This window comes from Ursus maritimus, unplaced genomic scaffold (genome assembly GCF_017311325.1).
Source record: "Ursus maritimus isolate PB19 unplaced genomic scaffold, ASM1731132v1 scaffold_17, whole genome shotgun sequence".
Classification (NCBI taxonomy): Eukaryota; Metazoa; Chordata; class Mammalia; order Carnivora; family Ursidae; genus Ursus; species Ursus maritimus.
Window position 1 is genome coordinate 48,730,251 of NW_024424119.1, and position 16,081 is coordinate 48,746,331.

The 16,081-nt window shown below is 37.4% G+C and overlaps 1 protein-coding gene across 2 annotated transcripts in view; it reads right to left on the reverse strand.

The window, feature by feature from the left end:
* The window catches only part of LOC103670335 (spermatid perinuclear RNA binding protein), a 127,109-nt gene that overhangs the window by 30,206 nt on the left and 80,822 nt on the right, over positions 1–16,081 (reverse strand). For both annotated transcript variants that reach the window (XM_008698785.2, XM_040631854.1), the window contains exons 5-10: positions 15,320–15,464; positions 7,765–7,856; positions 7,131–7,226; positions 5,909–6,020; positions 5,143–5,240; positions 4,814–4,925 (exon numbers count right to left, since the gene is read on the reverse strand). In XM_008698785.2, coding sequence (XP_008697007.1) covers positions 4,814–4,925; positions 5,143–5,240; positions 5,909–6,020; positions 7,131–7,226; positions 7,765–7,856; positions 15,320–15,464 — 655 coding nt within the window. The remainder of the gene's footprint in view (positions 1–4,813; positions 4,926–5,142; positions 5,241–5,908; positions 6,021–7,130; positions 7,227–7,764; positions 7,857–15,319; positions 15,465–16,081) is intronic.

Sequence of the window (16,081 nt, forward strand, 5' to 3'; positions counted from 1 at the left end):
GGGGGTGGACGGGAGGGATGACTCTCAAAAGATCACATGCAGTGTAACTCCATTTATATAAAATCCTTGAAATAACAAAATCATAGAGATGGAGAAAAATGCATGATCTCCAGGGCTTAGGTATGGCTCTAGGGAGTGGAGTGGGTTTGGCTAAAGGGGCAAAACGAGAAAGATCTTGGTGGTAATGAAATAGTTCTGCATCTTGATTATGACGCTGGTTACACAAATCTACACATGTGATAAAAATGGCAAAAAATGTATCAATATCAATTTCTTGGTTTTGATAGTGTACTATAGTTACATAAGATGTAACCTGGGAGAAACTGGGTGAAGGGAACATGCGACCTTTCTGTACTATCTCTGCAACTTCCTGTGAATCTATAATTACTTCCAGATAAAAAGTTAAGAAGAAAAAAAAAAAAAAAAAGAACTACAGCTTTGCTGAGAACAGACAACAGGGGCAAGGGCAGAAGTAGGAAGACCAGATAGGAAAGACAACTGCAATAATCCAGGTAAGAGTAGATGACAGTGTAGGCCAGGATGACAGCAGTGAAGGAGCTAAGGAAATAGCTGAGTTCTGGACATATTTTGAAAGTAAAACAGACAGGATTTGCTGTTGGTCTGTATCAGAGTGAGAGGACTCAAGGGTGAAGGCGTCTGACCTGAGCACACAGTTTCCAACTACTGGGACAGGGATAAAACTATGGAAGGAGCAGATCAGAGGGAGGGTTAAAGGACAGGAATTTGGATTTTAGACATCTAAGGTTTGAGGTGTCTCTTAGACATCCATGTGGAGACACTGCGGAGGTCTTTGGATATCTAGGTCTGCAGTCAGAGGCTGATAGCTAGTGCTGGCAGTAGATATATATATATATTTCATGACAAGGGACTAGATGAAGTCACCTAAAGAGTGGGTGTAAATAAAAATAAATAGTCTGAGGATTGCACCCTGGGACACTCTATTCAGAAATCAGGAAGATGGGGGAAAGCCAACAAAGCTTAGGAGAGGACCATGTGGCTAGAAAAAACAAGAGAAAGTAATGACCTACAAGTCAAATGAGAAGCAGTATTTCATGTCAGAAAAAGTGTGTGACAATGACAAATGCTGCTGAGGAATATAGGGCACCAGGAACTTTCATACACTGCTGGTCAAAGTATAAACCGATATATATAACTATTTACTAGATCATATACTAGCCCACAGTGAATCCTGGATATACACCCCAGGAGGCACATATAAAAATGCTCACAGCAATATTACAGGTGGATGCTAAAAAATGAAAAGACTCCAAATATCCTGCAAAAGTAGATGGATAAGTTGTAGTACATTCATAATGGAAACTATGTAGCTACTAAAATGAATAAACATTAGCTATATGCAGCAATATGAATGTATTCCCCCAAACAATGCTGGAGAGAAAGAAGCCAATCACAGAAGATTAAACTTAGTTTGATTCCCTTTCTATAAAATTCTAGGCAATATCAAATTGTTTAGGAAAGCATACACAGGTGGGAAAGATAAAAAGAAAATCAAGGAAATGATGATCAACAAGTCAGGAATGGTTAGTAGTTATGGGGTGGGGAGGTGATGTGGAGAGATAAACAGATACTTTCTGAGAAGCTAACAATGTTGTTTCTTAAAAAGGGTAGTGACTGCATGTAATTTTTAAATCATTTTCTAAATGATACATTTTATACGTCTCTGTATACATACTATATCGTAACAAAATTGGGGAGAAAAAAAAGTGTTCATCTGCCACATTGTCAAATGTGGCTAAAATGTCGGCTAAGATGGGGACTGAAAACTAACTGCTGAGTGCAGTAACATGAAGGTCACAACAAAGACTCTGGTAGGGTGGTGAGGAAGAAAGCCTGATTAGAATAAGTCTTTTTTTTAAAGTGAAGAAAAGGAGAAAGAATAGGCCACTCTTCCCAAAAGTACTGCTTATAAAGGGGAGCAGAGAATGGGACTCTGTTGGAGGGAACGGCAGAATTGGGGGCGGGGGGTTGGTTTCATCTTTTAATTTTTTTTTTTTTAAGATTTTCTTTATTTATTTGAGGGGGGTGGGAGAGAGAGCATGAGCCAGGGGAGGGAGAGGGAAAAGCAGACTGCCAGTGAGCAGGGAGCCCGACACAGGGCTCGATTCCCAAGACCCTAGGGTCATGACCTCAGCTGAAGGCACACACTTAATCAACTGAGCCACCTAGGCGCCCCTGGTTTCATCTTTCAAATGGGAGGCATTACAGCAGGTTTTTATGCTGATGACAATGATCCCTTAGAAAGGGAGGAGTTAATGCTGGTGAGAAAAGAGAGAACTGCTGCAATAACGTCCACTTGTAGACAAGCAGAAAGATTGGTCTTTAGAGCCTGGGTAGTCTATCAGAGTCATGGGAGTTTATCCAAATACACGAGTCCTTTGAGCAAACAAGATCATCAGACGAGAGCAAAGTATTGGAAGAGGAAGTATGAAATGAGAAAAGGTGTCGAACAGCTATCTAGCTAGGAAAACTGGAGAACTCTAGAACTTACAGGGGGATTGCCAGTCAACACAGATGGTCTACTTAAGGTTATTTACATCTGAGACCTAAAGGGAAAAGTCAAGGTGACTGTATTTTTCCCTCCAACAATGTTCAATAGCCTGGTCTAGGCACAGAGTTGGATTTTCCCAGAGTTAGAATTGTGCCAGGAAGAGAGGATCAAGGAAGTGTAGGCATGTGCTAGAGAGTGCTCATAATGATGGACCACGGAATAGAAGCAGAGAAGGGACAGAAGAGAGAACATGAGAAAGGTGAGAGACTATGAAAAGGTAAGAGAATCGGTGGTGAGGCTCAAGAACTGGAGTAAGGGTACTAGCGAGAATGGTGACAAGAGGCAATGAGGAGTGGGATTCTTAAAAATAAGATTATGGAGAGAGTACAGTTACTGAAGACAGTTCTAGGGTACGTCCACAGTATGGGTAACTAAGGTAGGACAGAAGACAAAATATTTGTGGAAGAGGAAGTCAAGCAATTAAGAAGTCAAAATTTTGGGGAAAAAATTGTCTGAGTGCACATAGTGAAATCACCAAGAATTACAATAATAAAGTCTAAATGCCAATGTCAGGAAGCTAGGTGTTAAAAACATGAAGATTTGAAGAAAACTGCCGTAAGGGTCTGCAGGCAATGGCCAGCGTCCCCTCTTCCGAGAGCTAAGGCACAGACTGGTTAAGTGACTTGCCCAGCTCATGCAGCCAATAACTGATAGTGCTTGAATGGAAACACTGACAGTCTGGTTCTATTTTAAGCTATAAATTGACAGATCAACAGTTTCCAAACTTTTGAGAAAGACCTTTAAAGTTAAAAAACAAAAACACTAAGCCACACAACAGTAAATATACTTTTACTATGTAGTCAAAGAAAAAAAACACAAAACCAAAAGAACTGCTATGAATTCAAACAAAATTTTCTATACTAATCACAAGAATCTCTATAAATATTTGAAAATTTTATTCAATCCACAGTGCTTAATGTCACATGGCTATGTGAATCCTTTTCAAAAAATCTTTGCCACCCCCCCCTAAAAAAAATCTTTGCTGCTGTGGAGCACCCTCTAGAAGAAGGTGGCTTTCACTCCACAAATACTTCTTGAGCATCAGTGTTTAAGTTATATAGTAGGATCTAGAGAATTCCTTACCTCTGAGAAGTAAATCTCAGGACCACTTTATCCTCTTAAAAGATTACCGAACACTCAAAGAGCTTTGTTTTTTGGGTAATATCTATTAATATTTAGCATATTAGAAATTAAAAGTTTTAATATAGGATTACACAAAAAAACATTCCATTAGCCAGAGTAATGATGTTGTCACATGTCACATGCAGCCTCTGGAAAACTGTACACTCATGGGACAAAACACGGAAAAGACCAAAAAAAAAAAAAAAAAGCTACAGTATTATAACGAAACAGTTTTGGTTTTGTGGACTCCCTGAAAAGTATTTTAACCCACTGGAATTCTGTTGTCTAAATAAACAGATTGAGCCATCACACTATTGTTGTCATATAAAAATTATCAGAATAATATCCATTGTGGGAGATGGGCTGAGTCCCAGGTGAAGAATAACTCGTGTTAAATATCCCACTTTCTAGCATAACAGGAGATAAGGGAAGGGGGGAAAACATGTATTGTGCACAATGAGGTGAGTAAGTGATTCACGGCTGAGTATCTGCTGTAATCCAGGCCCTGGGCTGGGCATTTTAATCTGACATCAGCCAATAAAGTGGGGGTAATATCCCCACAGAGAGAGATGAACCCATCGCTCAAGGCCTAAAGCTAGCAGGTAGTGGAGCTTTGACTGGAACCAACCAAGGTCATACTGGCCCCAAAGCCTGTGCTCTGTCTGTTGAAACTGTGAGTTCAGACAGACTAGGTCAAATGGAATATGTTTGAATTTTCTTCTCCTTTAGATCTTTCTCTTTCTTAGTTACATAACACTTTCAAGCATGACAAAGATCTAATTGGTCAGTGACCATGACAACATCTCCTCTTCAGCTTATGGCTCATCTTTTCCCCTTCGACCACTGGTTCTCAAGGTGTGGTCCCTAAGTCTGTGCAGTAAACTGGATAGATTGGAATCTGGACAACATAGCTAAGTGAGTTTGTCACTACTAAGAATAAACGATATAAGCTGATGTTACTGATGGGACAGAAGAGAAGAAAGTCAGGAATAAAAGCAAGACATGACTTGGATTAACAATTAAGTTCCTTCCACTCCAATGAGAGATGTAGTCCATGACCATTTCCACCACTGCCCACATCCACCCCAATAAAACACTCACCTTCTTTATCAGTAACTGACCACGAATATTTCTGAAAAGGCTTACTAGATGGAAGGGGGTCCATCTCCAGCACTTTATAAATCTGGCCAAAGGCTGATAGTCTGAGTGCATGCTAAAGAACAAAAGATAATATTTATTCAAATTTCAATGGCCATTCATAAAGCCTTTCAAAGTACATGTAACTAAAAAGACAATCATTAAGTGCTATCCTTATGATAGCAAAAGTCCCCAATAGCCAACAAGAAAAAAGTGTTTAAATAGAATGATTCAGAAAATAAAGTTATGATCTCTCTCTAAATACATCTAAATGGACATGCCCCATCTTTTACCTGAGCGCTGTGGGTAATATCTTCCTTTTGCTGGATGGTCATATAGCTGAGAGCATCCGTTGGGTCTCGCTCACAAGGATCATGCAGACCAGGACCCCCTGAGGCAAAGGCAAAAGAAAAACACAAGCACCACTTAGAACTGAGTTTAGAATTCCATAAACTAACACAAAAAGAGAAAAGAATGGAGAGAAAAAGAAAAAAAAACTGAGGAACTAGGTTAAAAGTCTGCTCAATTAAATGGAATAAAAAGGACACTCTCTCATTTTCAATATGGTAACACTTAAATGTCCTTATTTTATTGGAAGTCACTTGCGTATCTAAGGACAAAATTCGGTCTTACTCTGAGAATTTAGAAACAGCATGATGAACCATCCCAGATCTTTAAAGGGATTACATATGTAAAATAAGACCAAATTTAATTTTTCCAAATTAAACACCAGACTGCGAACAGAATGAACTTCATACATTTTAACCAAACATCTACATTTTCAAATTCAAAGCTCTAGGTAAAGCAAATTCATAGCAGACACAATATCTTATTAGTACCTTTTATGTTAGTACGTATAAAACATAAATTATAGTTATTGAAAGAGAGAGTTTTATAGCACTTTTCCAACATTCAAACATTCTAGCTGCTAACATTCCAAGCAAAACAACACCTACGCATCATTTTCCTGTGCAGTGGACAAATTTAGCACATATTTAGAAAAACAAACTAAAACGAAATGTTTCTGATTCTTCTGCCTCCAGAGTTTGAAACCCTTACCAGGAAGTAGTATTCCAGATGCCAAACACTCCATTACTCGTCTCAAGGCCTCCCCAGCGCCCAAAGGTCTATTACAAGTACCTATAGACTTTTCACATATAAGCTCTAGTGGCTAGAAGATATTAAATTACAAATTAGTACATGCACCAAGTGTTAAAAGGATTCCAGTTAAATGTGAGCTGACATTTCTATCTATAATGGAGGCCAAAAAGGTGAAAGTCAATTTAATATTTAGGGCCCAATTAAACTTTTCCTGCTTGACTATCAACTTTTATCCCAGCCAGAGTTTTTAAATCAATCATTTTTGAGATAACATATTCAGAAGACATTATGTTACAAAAACTTTGTTTTTGGTTACCCTGAAAGGATCACTTAAGAAACTGCGGTCACCTAATTGATTTAACAAAGATTTAACAAGATTTCGTCTAAGCTAGTAATAGCTAATAACTAATCAATGTTCAAACCCAGCCCACCTGTCTCCTATTCAACCTAGGAAGCACTCAAACCACCTACAACTTCTCTTCAGACAGCCTGCCCCAAGTACTACAGTAAGAATAAACGAAAGACCAAATCTCCAGTTAATAAACGAAAAACTCATGTACTATATCAAAGTAATAATTGTTAGATTACTCTAAAATGACCCTTTATAGCTTTATTTGTTTTATAACGTTCTTCACTGTGGTCTTGATTGGGCCAAGCATAATCATTTCCAAATGAAATAAGTTTTGCAATACACATTATAAACTATGTCCACAATTGTGTTACGTGTACTATTTGCCCGACTTTACTTACTAAAACGAACTTATATTTAAGTGTCTACACTCAAAGAGAAAGAAAAAGAGGATATGGGAGCCATATACAGGCATATCAGGTAATTCTTATTTTAAATGGATGTAGCCCTGAAAGAGAAATGTGCCAGTGTCAAGGAGGCTTTCACGGGCAGTAGGTGACTAGTAATCAACCATCAGTACAGAGTGAAGTGCAAGAAGACAGTCACTTCTAACAGATATAGAACCTTTTTGTCAGAAAAATATCTCAGACTCTGTAATACGAATATGATACGGTAGAAAAAACAGGTTATATGTGTAAAAAAAAGTATATAAAAAGATGTACAATTTTTTCTAGAGAATAGATGATGCACACCTAACTCAGAATGTAGCCATTTCTACAGGATTTCCTCTGACTACGGCTACAGAATTTGCTTTTAACCATAAATACTTACCCATCCTTTTAATGGTGCCCATGTGGGAACTCTGTTGCACAAATCGCGCAGAATGCGGAGGACAATTACACATGATTTTAATCCGTTTGCCCTTGCCTAAAACAAACAAAATGATTCCAATATCCCGGTTGAAATCCAGTCTTCATTTTAAGCACATGGATCATGGATAGGTTCTTTAATGTGAATAATAATTAGCCACTCATTCATCAGTTGTCAAGCAAACCAAAAAATTAAGTTATTAAAAGCAGTAAAACTGTAGTTTAGAAAGGCAGATTTTAAAGTAAAGGATGCATATTATTAAAATAGCTTTTATAGCCTCATGGCAATCCCATTCTGGGCAACCATCTATCTATCTTTCGGCTTTTCTCAGCCCGGTTTGTATTTTATAAGCCATCATTTGAAAATCAGAGTACTAAGCCAAAAATGATTATATGATAATTAAACATCATTAGCTGTAGTAGAAACTATACTTTGTACCTTACCTAAATTAACTCATTTGCTCCTACAATAACCCTATAAGGTAGAAAGCGCCCCATTTTATACATCACGTGCACAGAAATCATTAAGTGGCAGGTGTTCCAAACGAAACCTGCACAAGGCTACAGTAACAAAAAAATAATAACAAAGAGCCAACCTGAAACCATTTGGCATGTCGAAGAGACGCCAAGGCGTTCAGGCATTTCTGCCTGTCCAATAAGTCCGGAGGATCTTTCATCGCAACCTTTTCTAATAGGAAAACGGGATAAAGAAAGATACAATTTGACCAAGGGGTTCCTGTCAAATTACCAAACAATAAAAATAAAACGAAGAGCAGCATCTGAGTGAACTAATAAGACTCCCAGAAGATTTCGAGATTTGGCTTTGTTTTGTTACTTTCTTCTTAAATTACGTGCATGATGATTAAGTAAACAGTCATCAGAGCCATTCTGTGCACAAGTACGACAGGAGCACAAAAGCATTCATTCAGTAAACAAATACATGACAACTGCTACATACAATCTGGGATCTTATTAAGCATATGTATAACATTACGGGGCACAAAATAAGTACATAGCACTTTTGCCTTTGGCGAGGCACAAAGAGCACAAATCTGGGACCAGGAGCAATAACGACTTTCCTTCACAGAAGAATTGCTAATCAGTTCTTGAGGGAAACTGGGGCTCTTTTATGTAAATAATTTGAGATTTACTAAGAATACACTGAATATATATATATTTTTTACAACTAAATAAACTCATCCAACAAAATAACCCTTAATAGAAACTTTGCTCCACGGATGAAAACTCTTCAAGCGTCACCTTAAATTCTCTCATTTTCTTTTCTAAAACAAAATTATAACTACAAAAATGAAGTACATTGGAACATTTCAAGTTTTATCTTTTTTTTTTTTTGAAAGGTAGCAAAGAATACTATCTAATTACAATTATCTGACTTGCCTTAACATTTTAAAGTTGGATTAGATGGCCCAGAGCAGCAAAAGAATTCAAACATGTGATTAATGATAAATATCCTTATCTGAGAAGATGTCACAGGATACTAAATTCAAGGTTGGATCGCCAAATTTATGTCCCCTCTAAACTCCTATGAAGTAGGTTTTTAAAGCAATTATTTGGTGCAATATTTATAATGCATAACATACAAGTATTTCCTGAGGAATAATTCTTTGTCTAATCCATTTAAGTCAGATTCACCATTCTCCTGTAAGAACTCTTAGATGTAGGAGAGTCTACCCAACACGTCTTCCTAGTATCATCCTAACAGTCACAGAAGGTAGTATGTTTATGTGAGCCAAGGGATACACAGTAAATATTTTTAAATGGGAGACAAGATCCCTGATACTTTTTTGATTCCTCAGTTATTTAATATTGTTAAGGCAACTGTACTGTAATATTCTAATTGACAGAATGCCATTAACTAAAACCAAAGGCATAATGCCCAACAGAAAACAAAGTTATGAAAGAACAAACGGTGGCTCTCTCTCTACTGGCTGTAACGCTCCAAAGGCTGAAGTGCTACACACTTATTTTCTGACAGGTGAGCTCTACAGCAGATATTTGCATTGTTTCACATTAACCTCTGCCAACAAATTCACAACAGAGGGTCTCATTTCACTGCCCCTTTTTACTCATAAAATGGGAAGCCTCAAAAAAAAAAAAACAAAAACAAAAACCTAATAATGTAATTTATAAACATGGACACATATACTATGAATATGTAGCCATATCCTATGGGTATTTAACTCACAGATGATCTAGTTCCTGGATTTGCTTAAATCAGTCCTTCTTATAACAGAAAACATACAATTAACTCATTCTAATGTTTTTATATCAAAATGCTGAGCTGTGGTCAATACAGGCATCTGTGTAAAGCTCATGTACCAGATAAAACAAACTACTATAAATCAACGATTAGAATCCTTAAAAGTTAGATGTGACAAAAGTTGACTGACTGCTAAGTAATGTAATCTCAAAAAAAAACATAGAATGTACTTATTTTTTAAGACTTTAGTCTTCGAGTTAAAAGTAAGGCAAGCTAAGTTTTATTGGATCATCTTAGTATGAGTGTTGGAAAAGGGGTCAGTGGAAGACAGTGAGTCAGAGGAAGTTTGCATAGGAAAAGACAAGCAAACCAAAGCTTTTTTTGACCTTCCTGGTACTTTTGTCCAGTGGTCACAGCTTGTAAATAGCATCTTAAGCTCATTGCAGCACACATATTTTTAAAGGGGGACAATGGCAAAAATATTTAGATAAATTCTTTCATCCCCAAGGTCAGATTTTAGTCACAAACTCTTATTAAAAAATAAAATAAAATCATCTTGTTACAGACAGTCAACATTTGGAGGCAATAGATTCTGCTAAAAAGAGATGAAAGGCACAGGCAGTGAACGGAAGGCTTGCACTGGACTCCCTTTACATCACCACTAGAATGGCCATGTTTCTTCATGCTCTCATAGTCAAAAAGTCCAAAGATCCAGAATGTTTCAATATTCATGAGGTAGGAAACAGCAGAGGAAATGTAGTAACTCATCTCATTTTATCTTCTTCGAGGTTTCTTATTTTAAAACAATATAAATTCATACGGCACTGCAGTGCTACTTATAAGCCCTGCTTGCCTACTTGCTTTATATAAAAATAATAGTTTTAGGGGCACCTGGGTGGCTCAGTTGGTTAAGCATCTGCCTTCGGCTCCAGTCATGATCCCAGGGTCCTGTGACTGAGCACCATGTGGGGCTGCCTGCTCAGTGGGGAGCCTGCTTCTCCCTCTCTCCCCCCTGCTCATGCTCTCTCTTTCACTAGCTCTATCTCAAATTAATAAATAAAAACTTTAAAAAATAGTAATAGTTTTCTATTTTTTCATTCATTAAGAAAAATAATGTGGCAAGTACAGACTTGCTGTTGGAAAAACAACGCTACTTCTTGTAGTAAAACCTCAAGCTTAACGTTTCTGTGTGAACTTTAACACAGGTGTTTCAGTTTTGTGGAGAAGCAAAACTTTTCTGATAAAAAGGTATTTGGAGTCTTTAAATTAGAAACAATGGAACTGTGCGCTATTTCATTTTCCTACAGTAACCAGTAAAACAGATGAGAAACAGCAGAGGGGATGGGCTTGGGGAGTGACAAAAATGCCCAAAGCAAAGAAAAACAGCTTTTAAAAATTTATTGCTCAGTAACTTGGCATCAGGGCATGAAGGCACATAAAACATTCTGAACAATGGAAGCACTGGAAGACAAGGCTACCATGCCTAACTTTGCTTATTTGGTTAGAGGTTAGATCATGACCAGAAACACAGTACTGCACAAAATGTTGGTCAGTTTCTCTCGATCCCTTTACATGCAAGCTGGCACTCTGCTAACAAAACAGCAGCCTGGAGATGCGGTGGGGAAAAGCCAGAACAGGACTGTGTTAAATGGAAGTTATTTGTGAGGAACCTGGGCTCTTGAAAGGTAAAATAATTGAGCTGGCTTATCATAAAGGCCTTGTTGACAATCTGGATGTAGATGAGCTACTGAATTCATGCTGACAGAATTTTCTAGTTAACCTGAAGTTACCCTGGCAGCCCCTTCTCTCAATTCCTTGAGGCTTTGTGAAGAGCAGATACCAGGCTCCACGCCACTGTCCATGCAAAACATCAGGCCACAAAGATGTGGACACGTAAATGTAGCACGAAGGTAGAACAGAGAGAGCACTGTTTTCCTAATGTATGGTAGAAACATCACTTGATATGACTTTTCTTCAATGCTTCAGTAGGCAGCCGGCCACTGGAAAGATAATGGCTACAGACCTGCACTGGATAGTGTGGGTCTAGCAGCTAGAGAAGGCAGGAAAATAAAGCCTACTGCATCGTTATAATCCCAGTTGTGATCTCTGGACTGTGAGAACCTAATGCCTTCCATTTAGCAGGACTCATGCTAATGAACTGCCAAGGTGCATCAGAGGTTCATACTGCTACCAATATGTGAAAAGGGACTTTTGGGCAGCTTCTCTGTGACCCCCTAAAACTCTACCCCAATACTGAGGACAGAGGTTCATCTTAGCCTCAGCCATAATAGTTGCTGGAGGTTCCCTAGCCACCTGGTTTCAAATTGCACTGTAAATATAATAAACAGCTAACTTACCACCCTCACAGCAAATGTACTTCTTAAAATCACAAGCACCAGAAGAAGCTGAGACCCTGTGAGGCTGAGAATAACTGCAAGAGCTGAGAGGCTCTTACACTCATCCTAGCGAGTGATGGGAGCATGCAGCACACTGGACTTAGAGAGGGAGGAGCTGGGTGAAACCTGAGACTTTCCTCATTTATCAAACAAGGCAATGGCTGTTGTGAAGGTTAAATCATATATGAAAAAACGCTTCTAACACATAAAGTTATAAAATACTTTAACACAGCTAAATCTTCAATATACATTGCTTAAATATCAAGATGCTCATTGTTAATGCTTCTTACACACCGGACAGTCCTATTTAATGAGGTAATGGGCTGGCTACAAAAATTCATTTAACGTATTTTTTTCCGGGGGCAGGGGTGCAGCACACCCACAATGTATTAGGTACCATTCTGGGCACTAGGGATAAAAGGCATGGGTAGGGAAAAACATAGCCATCTCTTGATAAATCATAAGCTATACAACAAATCAGTTCATTATTAGCACTGCAGCAAATACAGTATAGTGGTTCTAATACTACACTTCAGTGGATGTTTAAGAGTTTACCTGTGTTTAGGTTCAGTTCCTCAGACCTATCAAGTATACATTATTCTCACTGTGAACTGAAGGCAGTTTGAGTATGTGAGTTTGCACTGGGAGTCTTTTTAGTATAAGCTGAGTAAGTGTAACTACCACTATTAATTGAGCAAATACTTTGTGTAGGTATCGTACAGGTCACATTACATAAATTCTGTCGTTTGACCTCAAACAACTTTCTAAAGTGTTTCTTATCCACAGTTTAAAGTGAAGAAACCTGTCCAAGATCACACAGCAAGAATACCTAATAGAGTTAAGAATCGAATACCTAACTGCCAGGCACTAAGTGCTTCTTCTCCTATGCCTTCTTCAGCAGGAAGCATATGTGATGGGGAATGGTTATTCTACAAGGCCTTCAAGTAAAGGGTTAGAAGATGGCAAGAAGACTGACAGCATGGGAGGAATCTTACCTGTGAAAGAGTAAGCAATACCAAAGAGATTCACTATACACTTTGGCCACTGAAAATTTAAGTGGCAATCTGAATGAATAGTTAAGACCTATTTCTGCAGAGACAACCCTAAGGAGTTAAGTGTGATGTTCTCACCTGCCCCAGTCCTCTGTTTCTCCCTGCTTGCAACCACACTTTTTTCCCTTTTTTAGATTTTACCCAAATGTACAGCAAGTGACGAGAGGGGAAGAGAAAGATGTGAGTGTACAGATACTGCGAAAAGTTGGTTTGTTTTGTGGGAAGGGGAGCTGTTGAGATTCTATAGGAAAATGTTTCCTTAAAGAGAGTTACAATGCATATTTTTTTTTAAGCACTGAGAAAGAAAAGGAGTGGCGATTTTGAAAAGGGGAATATCTCCCAGTCTTAGAAATTCCTGGAAGCCAAATGAATCCTTTACATTCATCCCATGCAACTGAAAATAACTGCATCAAAGTAGGAGGCCCAGGTCTCAAATGTTCAGTTATGCTGGATCCTAAAAGTTGTCCAGGAAAATGCAAAACTGCATGCAGATCAAAAAGCATTTTGAAAAAGCCCGGGTAAGACAAAATGCACAAATTATAAGAGGTAACAGTGACTCAACCGGGCTGAGAGGTTAAGGACAATATTTGCAAAGCAAATCTTTCCGCCATTCAAAGGGGGAGGAAGTAATGTGTTTTACACATTAGCTCCAGGCAGATTCTTTCACCTTATCTGATCCCACACAATACAGTTAACATCAGCTGATCACAGACTCAGCTCAAAAAGAGGTCTTGGGATCCTTTAGTAACCCAAACACCCTGAACAGAGATGATTCTACAGTAACTAGTCTTCTAGTAAGGGTGCAGTACAGTAAGAATGTTTCCAGCTTCTGTGAACAGAAATTAAAGTTATAGAGGCAATAGACCAAGCTTAAGGGTATTACAGTAAACTATTACCTAATCCCACATAAGTATACAAAACTATGGCGGGGAAAAAAGAAGCCTGATGTTCCCTTAATATTTTCAAAGAAATAACTGAAGAGATGCCTACCACTACAAGCAGATATAGAATTAATCTAGTCTTTGGTGATTTCAGTCTTTTTCTCATCTCTCTATACTCAAATAATTGTTAATAATACCTATAATTACAACTATTCTTAGAAGTGGTTGGCTTTACACTAGAGGGTCAAGCAGAACACAGCTTACCAGAATTAACAGAATTATCTTGACACTTCAGAAATCATTTTATAGTTCTATAGTTAATGGTGAACTGTAAAGCTGTTAAAGAAATTAAGCTGCTTAGGATTGGTTCTTCAGAGGTATTAGAGATACTATATACAGAAAAGAAAAAAAAAAGTACTGGCAAAAACCCAATTACAGATTGGATGCACTCTGATTTTAAAACTTGACTCATAATGTGTCTACTTTTTATCTGTTGGGTATGGTATAGCTGGTTTTACTTATCCCAAAAAACTGTTTTTAAAAGGAGTGTATCACTTTTACTTTAAGAGATTCTATGAGACATCCCTGTCAAAATTTTAAATTTCTAAATCCTAATATCACTAATGTGTCTTTTACTACACCTTTACCATCAATTTGACATAAATTAAGAAACTGACCAATATTTCTTACTGCACTGGTATTTCAGGTAGGGGAGAAAGCAACGGGACTTGCTAAATGTCTAGTGATGAAAAACAGCAAAAGGGAGTACCCACTGGCCCAGATAAGCCACACTGCCTCTAAATTGTCATGACAGAGAAGGGCCAGTTGGTCAAAGGTCTGACACAGGACAAATATCACACGGCAAGTGTTTCTAGGGTTAGGACTGAGAGGCAGAAACAAGCTAACTTGACAGGATAAAAACATCAGATAAAGAAGTCTAGGCTCCATCGTTCTTTCTCAAAGCTGAATACAGATTGCTTACTCTACTTTTATAAGGAAGATACTGCCACACAAGAATTCTTTTTAACTTCAGAAAAAAGTTAGTTTAAGGCATAATTCCCACATATATCATATATGAAATGTTAACAGGATCACAAATCTCCTAGAAAAAAATTTACTAAAGATTAATTTTTAGAAAATAATCCCCCAATTTATATCTTATATTATAAAACATATTTACACATGGACAATTAGGTAAAGCATAAATCTTACAAAGTTGTAATAGTTATTAGAAGTCAACAGCAACGGGCAAATGAGTAACTTGAAACAGTGAGTAAATGTGAAAACAATATTGTTCTGAACCACATTTAATCCTAAAATCAGACTACATAGAATAGGTTGGCTGATCCCAATAACAATGTAATAACAAAGTAAAACAACACCGTACTAGTATAAAAATTAAAGCAACATGATAATCAACAGGTTTTTGAATTAACATATATTTCAAATGTATACATTTTTGCAAAATATGGCAATTATGTAGAAATAAAGCTTTTTATGCCAAAAACGAAGACAGTTATTTCTTAAATCCATTAAGCACACTTAACAGAGCATTCAAGAGAGGTCTTATGTGAACAAAACAAAAATATATACATGTGTACCTCCATCCTTCTTCTCCAATTCGTCCCTAATTAGAGGGGAAGTAAGTATCACCTTCAAAGTTAGCGTGGGCTCTTTTGTATTCCGAATTACAATAGAAGCCTCATCTACACATTGTTCCACTTGATATTTCTCTTCTGTGAGTTTCTGAAAGTCACCAACATTTCAAAAACACCCAATTAATTAGATTAAAATCTCAAAAAATGAATGCCCCTTAATTTTCAAATGTTATTAACTATTAGTAATACTGGGCTGAAAGAGTAAAGTCTTAAACTAGTTCTTCAGTTTAAGGATAATATTTCTCTCTTCTCCCAACTTACCACAACAGATCTTCCTTCTCCACACCTCAAAATGCAACCACAATGTCAACCATCTATACAATTATTAAACAATCTTTAAAACCATTCTTTCTAATATTTGAAAGTAAAATACCAACAGCATCATTATACGATAATGGGTAAAGTGCTGTTCTTAAAATTCTTACAGAAAACTACTGTAGAATAATAAATTGCTGAGAATGCTCTCTAAACCAAATCCTTTTTGACGGGACTGTTCTCAAAAGGAACTCCTACTTCTTAAGGACTTACAAATATAAGATTAATCAATTTTTATATAAGATTATGTACATTTTTAAAGAGAATCAAGTAAGAAAGAGTAAGAAAGGATCTCTGCACTGTTACTCACCAGCAAAAAAATTAGTATAAACAAGTAACTTCCTTTCCCAAAGGACAGGTAGGTCTCAGAGATCACTCCAATGAGACCTA